This window comes from Cebus imitator, unplaced genomic scaffold, assembly GCF_001604975.1.
Source record: "Cebus imitator isolate Cc_AM_T3 unplaced genomic scaffold, Cebus_imitator-1.0 Scaffold436, whole genome shotgun sequence".
NCBI lineage: Eukaryota > Metazoa > Chordata > Mammalia > Primates > Cebidae > Cebus > Cebus imitator.
Genome location: NW_016107751.1, coordinates 1,191,730 through 1,198,366, shown reverse-complemented (window position 1 = coordinate 1,198,366; position 6,637 = coordinate 1,191,730). Strand labels below are relative to the sequence as shown.

Sequence of the window (6,637 nt, the reverse complement as noted above, 5' to 3'; positions counted from 1 at the left end):
TTCAACCCACATCTAATCCTTCTTTGGGATTTGTGCCTAAAGTAAAACTTTCAATTTGCCCATCCTGTCAAGCTACCACACAGTTACAAGTCCTTCAGTAGTTTCCTCATTGTCTTGAAAAACATACTTTACTTAGCGTTTGGGCCCTGAATGGCCTATGTAGCCTCACCTTGTTCAGCTGCTTTTTGCTCCAGCAGTATCATGCTTCTTAGAATCCCTTATAGATAGGGTGGCCATTAAATTTACTATCCAAACCTGAACACTTCTGAAAGTAAATATGGCCTGTGCTTGGCAAATTGGCAAGTACATTGGCATGATCTCTTTGACCTAGAATTTTTGCCCATGTTGTTTCTTTTACCCAGAAAGCAACTCTTATTTCCCTTTTTTGCCTACCTAATTCATATTAATTCTTCAGCTCTAGATCATGTCACTTCCTTGAGATTTTCCTGACTAGGGTTCTTTATTATGGATTCTCATAGCACTGTATGTCTCTTCATACGACTTTTCTAAGCTGTGATTTTATAGTGTAGCTGTTTTCTGAACTAGACTTTAACTTTGCAAGTGTTAGTTTTTGCTGTGTTATGATCCCTCCCTACTCCTAACAGAATGTCTGGTAATACCATCTTACATTTTTATTGAATGAATGTCAATACAAAGCACACAGTCTCTTTGCTTAAGGATCTCATAATGTAGCATGGAAACAAATGCTATATTATGATACAATGGTATGCTGCACTTACAGAACACTCAATTCCATGTCCTAAAAGGGAGGTCAGAGAGTTGTCTGACAATTCTCATAAGTTGTCAGCACAATTGTGTCAGGGTACTCAACAGTTCTTGAGCATTTACTTAAATGAACCTACAGAAGATTGACCCATAAGATAAATGGGCTATATCCATTTACAATGAGATAGCTTTCCAGTGACCTGAAGAAGTGTCTAGAGTGTCAAGTGTCTGTTAGGAATGATGGGAGGCAATACTGAGATCAGTCTGTGAAAACACTAAGTAACTAAAATATTAGGAGTATATGATATGTACATATATGTTTACATCCATGCAAGTTTAGTTTATAAATATATGTGGTATATAAGCAGGGGAGTGATTTAATTAGATTTCAAGTTTGAAGGAAACCTAAAGGGTAAGCTGACGGGAAAGATGTAGAGAAAACAGAGGCCTAAACTAAGCCTGGTAGTGGGACTGAAAAAGAAACGATGAATACAAAACTTCTGCAAAAAATGGGTGGTAGAGTTTGTCCCTCAGTATTTGCAGGGAATTAGTTTCAGGATCCCCATTTACCAAAACCTGAAGATGCTCAAGTCCCTTACAGTTGAATCTCTGTACTGAAAGTTACAGAGGACCAACAATATTTGGACAGCAGTGAATAAAGAATCTGAGTGAGAGTGAGCAAGGTGGCTCACTCCAGTAATCCCAGCTCTTTGGGAGGCTAAGGAGGGCAGATCATGAAAGGTCAGGAGCTCGATATGAGCCTGGCCAACGTGGTGAAATCCCATCTCTACTAAAAATACAAAAAATTAGCCAGGTGTGCTGACTTGTGCCTATAGTCCCAGCTACTTGGAAGGCTGAGGCACGAGAATCACTTGAATCAGGGAGGCAAAGGTTATTAAATAAATAAACATAAATAAATTAATTAAACAATCTGGGCAAGGCAAGGAGTGAGAACATCAATGCACCAATTCAGTATTTTTGAGGTTGGCTACTTAAACTTTTTTCTTACTCTGTGTGCACACCTAATTTTTTCAGTAGAGGATGGAATCTTTGTACCTTCTTCAATGCCTATTAGATTTTATACGTGCTTGCTTCATAGTATCATCTTTAAGAATTTTGTTTGAAATTTAGCTTTCAGTGATTCAAGAATTTACCAGTCAAAATCCCCAAATACAGTGGCCATAAACAAGGTGGATGAGTTACAAGGCAGATGAGCTGCTGGTGGATATCAGAATAATCTGGGAAACCTCCCAAATACTACCTAGAACCTAGAAATTCTGCATAGCAGAAGAGAGGAAGAATAGGAGTGTCAGGCACATGTAGTTACAACAGAACTTTCCAGGTGACTGAGTCCTACCTATCTCTTGTTCAACATTGGGAACCAAAGCTCCTCTAATTTCTTATTAGGAAAACAGAAAATGTACAATAAATCTTCACTAGAAGATGACTTAGGATTTCATGGATTGTATTCAGAGGACTTTGTAAATTTAAGAATCATATTGGAAAGACTTCCTCTAGTCTGGCAAGGACTTGGGTGATACTGTCACAGGTTGAGATTCTAGGGTATTTTAATACTGTCCTGATTGTTTTTGTGGCTTCTCATATGCAAATCCTCCAGGCAACAAAAACATAATTATGCAATTAAAATTGTAACCCTGGCATCCAAAACACTGACAGAGGAGCAAGTTATCCTGTGCATGTTATATATTTCACAATTCTGGATATGTGGTTCCCAGTCTATCCCCACCTAAGGATACCCATCTAGTACTTGGCCTAGTAAAGCATATCAGAATTAAGGACCCACAAAATGCTATCTTAGGTTCTGTAAAAGTAATAATCTTTCTGAAGAATAAGAAATTTTAGAAAGAGGAACTTAAATAGTAACAAAAGCCTCCTGGTTAATGTTAATTATGTGGAATTTTTCATTAGTCCTGTATTGAGATTATCAACTGTTTGGCTATTGTTTTAGTATCAGTAAGTAGAGATAAAACCAGTTTATTCAAATAAAGTGAAACTGCAAATGTAACTACGTTGATAACAAAATTATCAAAGTACCTTTGGATTATCTACATGCTTTTTAAAAAAATGAATTGCCAAGACTGTTGCAATTTTCCACCTAGTATGTACTTCTGTGAAGCAATAAAGTACGATTTTACTCCAAATCTAAATCTCCAAGGATCAACATTTTATTACAAATTAGGCAAGACATTTTTTCGAATAGCATGTTTGATGGCACAATTAGTAGTAAAAAAAAAACAAAAAACCAGTCTCGTGCTTTCAGAAAACGTAAAAATAGATTGTATATACAGTAATTCTTTTCATAAGACAATGATAAAATGTCAGAGTTGTAACTGAGGACTTTATTAAGTGAACTATACTGATTATAACAGTCTTTATATGTTAATGGTTAGTTTCTCTGGAGAAATTAGAGGCACAGAAAGTTCCTATCATTAAGAATATTTACATAAAGCTTAACATGAAAAATTAGCACTTAGTTCATAACTTTAGGGACTTGAGGAAGGAGGATTTTATGATCTGATTATTCCTCACAACTCAGAATTAAAGCTATCTATTATTGCAAATGATGGTAGTGTTCCATTTAGTTTTGCTATTCAATTATTGTTCATAGATAACGTTTTCAAAAAGGCCATGGGCATCTGTTTGCTTTCACCTACTCCTCCAGGTGAATATACCCTTCAATATGTAATAAATATATATGTGGAGTTATGTTTTGAGATTTCTCTGAAGGCTTTGAACCAAACTGTTTAAACAGCTGGTAGCCTAAAACTGTGGAATATTTCCCACAAAGGAAAAATAATTATTTGGGGAATGCACTTACTGCAATCAAACTCATTTGAGTTGGAAAGTGGGCCTTCACACCAAATCCAATAGCTTAACAATGGAATTAGAAGCTTTTAAAAATTATTAACCTCCGTCGCTGGGAGCTGTGGCTCACGCCTGTAATTCCAGCACTTTGGCAGACAGAGGCAGGTGGATCGCTTGAGCTCAGGAGTTCGAGACCAACCCAGTAACATGGCAAAACCCCGCCTCTATAAATAGAAAAAAACAAAAATCATTAACCTCGAGCGAGTCAAGTCGATCTGCAGACTGAAAAAAACGAAGTGAAACAATTCTGATTTAAAAAACAATGTTTTCAAAAAACCGGGTAAAGCGAGTACACTACTATCCAACACATTGAAGGTATTTAAGGCCCACAATTACAGTTACGATAGAAACTGTCAACTAAAACGCACTTAGTTAAGCTGAAACAGTTACTAACATCCCTCGAGTAGCGTTTTTTGGTGCGATTCGGCGCCGCACCCTTCACCCCGCCCTCTGGGGAGGAACCTAGAAAGGAAGGGTGGTACGTTTCTAAACCAGGCTACCCACACACGAATGAAGCAGTCTAGCAGGCTGTCAACAACCGGGTCCCTATTTTCTCTCCTCCTCAGGCGCCCCGCCCGTGCGAGACATCAGCTTCGAGGGAGCGTCAGTCGCAGATCGCCCAGGCGTAAGAGGCGGCGAGGGGCCACCGCGGTTGCCAACACTCGGCGTTCCCAGGTTGCCCGGTGTGACGCAGCAGCCCCCGCCCGGGCCCTGCGACCTGGCGAATCCACGCAGCCGAGGCCTGTGCTACCGACCCTTCGCGCGACCGGGCCCTTTAGGCTTATTCGGCGCTGCCCTTCCGCGGCTTCCCGAGTCCCATCGCTGTCTCTCCCCTCCCCCGTTCCTCCCCGGTTCCTTGTCAGTCTCCGCCGCGACGTCCTTGCGCAACCATCCCGAGTCACATTAGCGCCCATACCCGCACGGAGCGAGTCTGCAGCTCCCACTTCCCGGAATTCAACGCCGGGCCACTAAGGGCGGGTACCCAAACGAGGATCAGCGCACTACAGCAGCGGCCAGAGTCCGGCGCCCTCCGCGCAGCCTGCGTGCGCACTCCCATTCGTGCGCGTGCGCGCACTCGCCCTTTGCCCGCCCCAGCACCAATCGCTTTTTTCCTACGCCCACGACTCCTCAACGTAGTCCCTCCCGCCGCCCGCGCGCGAGCAGACAGGGTTTGGCGTGCGCGCGCGCTCCCGCTCACCCTTCTCGCGCTCGGTCAGGAAGGGGAGTGAGCACAGGCGCTTACGTCGCGCGGGAGGCGGAGGCGACGGCGACCTCGGTGGCGGCGGCGGCGGCGGCTACGACGGAGACGGTTGCGCTCGCTCGCTCTCTCGGCGTCATGGCGGCTGCCGGGGGCAGATAAGCGGCGGGAGCGGGAGCGCGCGCGCGACAGCGGCGGCGGCGACGACTCGTTACTTCTAGGTCTTGCTGCCCTCGCCCTTGGTGCTTCAATAATGAATTGATTGTTGGATCCACTTCGCAGGGGATCGCGCGTTGGTGCCGCGGGCCGGGGCTTCCCCTTCCCCTCCGCGTCTTTCCCCTTCCCCCTCCCTCGCACGGACTCTTGCTTACCCCGAGACGCCCGGAGCCCTAGGACTCGGCGGCGGAGACCCTGGGCGCGGGGGAGGCCGTCAACCCGAGTCGGCTCCCTCCGCCCCGCCAAGCCCGCCGGTAAGAAAAGGGGCGACGGGGAGGACGTGAGCCGGCCGGGTGGAGGGCGGGCGCGGCGCGGTGCCCGGGCGGCGGCCCAGCGGCTGGGCGAAGGCCGGGCGGCTCTGTGAGGGCCGGTGGCGGTGTACGGGCCCCGCGCGCAGGGGGCGTGTGAGCGGCGAGCACAGGCCGGCAGCCGCAGAGCGCATCCTCGCCCTGGCCTGGCGGCCCTGCCAGGGCCTCTTGAGCTTAGTGCGGACCGGGCCGCGAGAGGAGACCCGCAAATGGCGAGCACTTATCCTGTGCGTCGGTCCTGCGGCGACCCGGGCTCCCAGCACGTGGGGAGCGGCGGGGAGGGGGAGGGGGAGGGGGCGGCGGCTCGAGCGAGCCTGGGAGGGCGCGGGGCGGGTCTGCGGGAAGTTTGAGGCGGGAAGAGGGACTCCCGGACCGGGAAGGAGGCCTTGGGAGAGGGGGGCAGGTCCGCGAGGGAGGCTGATTGGAGCGCTTTGGATGGATGAGCGAGGAGGATGGTTTCCAAACCTCTTTAGAGTACCGCTTTAAAAACTTATCAGGAGCAGAGCAACTGCTAAAAGACAGGATTGAAGAGGTTTAATAACTTAAGGGTAGTCATTGTTGAGATGCTTGAGAGGATGAGGAACTGTGTGCACTTGGAGCTTCAGAAACTGGGGTTGTGAGAAGGATCTCAGGACTTACTTGGGTAAGGGAGATGGGGGGAAAAGGAAGTTAAAATGTTCAGAGAAAGCCATTTTGAGGGACGAAAAGAAGGTGAAAAGGAACGAAAAGGGGAGTGAACTTTTTTAACGAAGAAACGGGAAAGGCAGCTTGTTAGCATACTTAGATTTTTAAGACTTAATTGTTCAGTAAGGTTCTTTGACTAGGGTTGAGGTTAATATTTAACATTAGGAATAAATGTGTTGAGTAGAATGATTACTTTTTAGATAACCTGTTCTTGCAGAGTCTACTGGACTGTAGTCTAGAGAGTTAACATCCTGATCCAGATGCAGACTTTGCTATGATTGAGTTGGTAACAGTCTGTTTCCCTCCCTCTTTTGTGGAATGGAAATAATCGTAGGAGTGAATTCTCTTTGCTGAGGTCGGAGGACAGCTCTGCTCTCAGTTGGCTGTCTCGGTACTTTCTGGCTGGGGAAGGATCTGACGTCTCCTTCCCCCGCTTCTTCCTCTCCCTCCCCTGCCAGAGATCTCCTTTGTTTATTCGTGGATGGCTTGTAGGTGATTCTCCAGTGTTGTACTGAAATCTTGAAAGATGGAAATGGTGTGCCTTGGGTAATTATTCTCGCCCCAAATCTTTTACTAAAGAAATCAGATATAGTGTATATTCTATTACTTTTTTTTTTCC

The 6,637-nt window shown here is 46.2% G+C and overlaps 3 protein-coding genes across 3 annotated transcripts in view; 1 reads left to right on the top strand and 2 right to left on the bottom strand.

Moving 5' to 3' along the window:
* Positions 1-3,065: 3,065 nt before the first annotated feature.
* LOC119468477 lies at positions 3,066-4,737 on the bottom strand. Its single transcript, XM_037732003.1, has one exon. The coding sequence runs from the start codon at positions 4,524-4,526 to the stop codon at positions 4,200-4,202; it is 327 nt and encodes a 108-aa protein (XP_037587931.1). The 5' UTR covers positions 4,527-4,737; the 3' UTR covers positions 3,066-4,199.
* LOC119468476 (basic proline-rich protein-like) lies at positions 3,066-6,026 on the bottom strand. The gene is made up of 3 exons (XM_037732002.1): positions 5,974-6,026; positions 5,598-5,845; positions 3,066-5,553 (listed from the first exon to the last, which is right to left on the bottom strand). Exons 1-3 carry the CDS (start codon positions 6,024-6,026, stop codon positions 4,826-4,828), a joined length of 1,029 nt encoding a protein of 342 aa, XP_037587930.1. The 3' UTR covers positions 3,066-4,825.
* The window catches only part of CHD1 (chromodomain helicase DNA binding protein 1), a 73,447-nt gene continuing 71,953 nt past the window's right edge, over positions 5,144-6,637 (top strand). The window contains exon 1 of the mRNA XM_037732004.1: positions 5,144-5,280. The gene's annotated coding sequence lies outside the window, so the exon portion shown is untranslated. The remainder of the gene's footprint in view (positions 5,281-6,637) is intronic.

Excerpts from the sequence above, each read along its gene's own strand:
- LOC119468477 (XM_037732003.1), bottom strand. The coding sequence starts at position 4,526 with ATGGGCGCTAATGTGACTCGGGATGGTTGCGCAAGGACGTCGCGGCGG.
- LOC119468476 (XM_037732002.1), bottom strand. The coding sequence starts at position 6,026 with ATGGCTTTCTCTGAACATTTTAACTTCCTTTTCCCCCCATCTCCCTTA. Across the intron at positions 5,846-5,973 it reads CCCCCATCTCCCTTACCCAA|CAGTTGCTCTGCTCCTGATA; the intron begins GTAAGTCCTGAG and ends CCTGTCTTTTAG. Across the intron at positions 5,554-5,597 it reads CCCTCCCCGCCGCTCCCCAC|TGCTCGCCATTTGCGGGTCT; the intron begins GTGCTGGGAGCC and ends GCACAGGATAAG.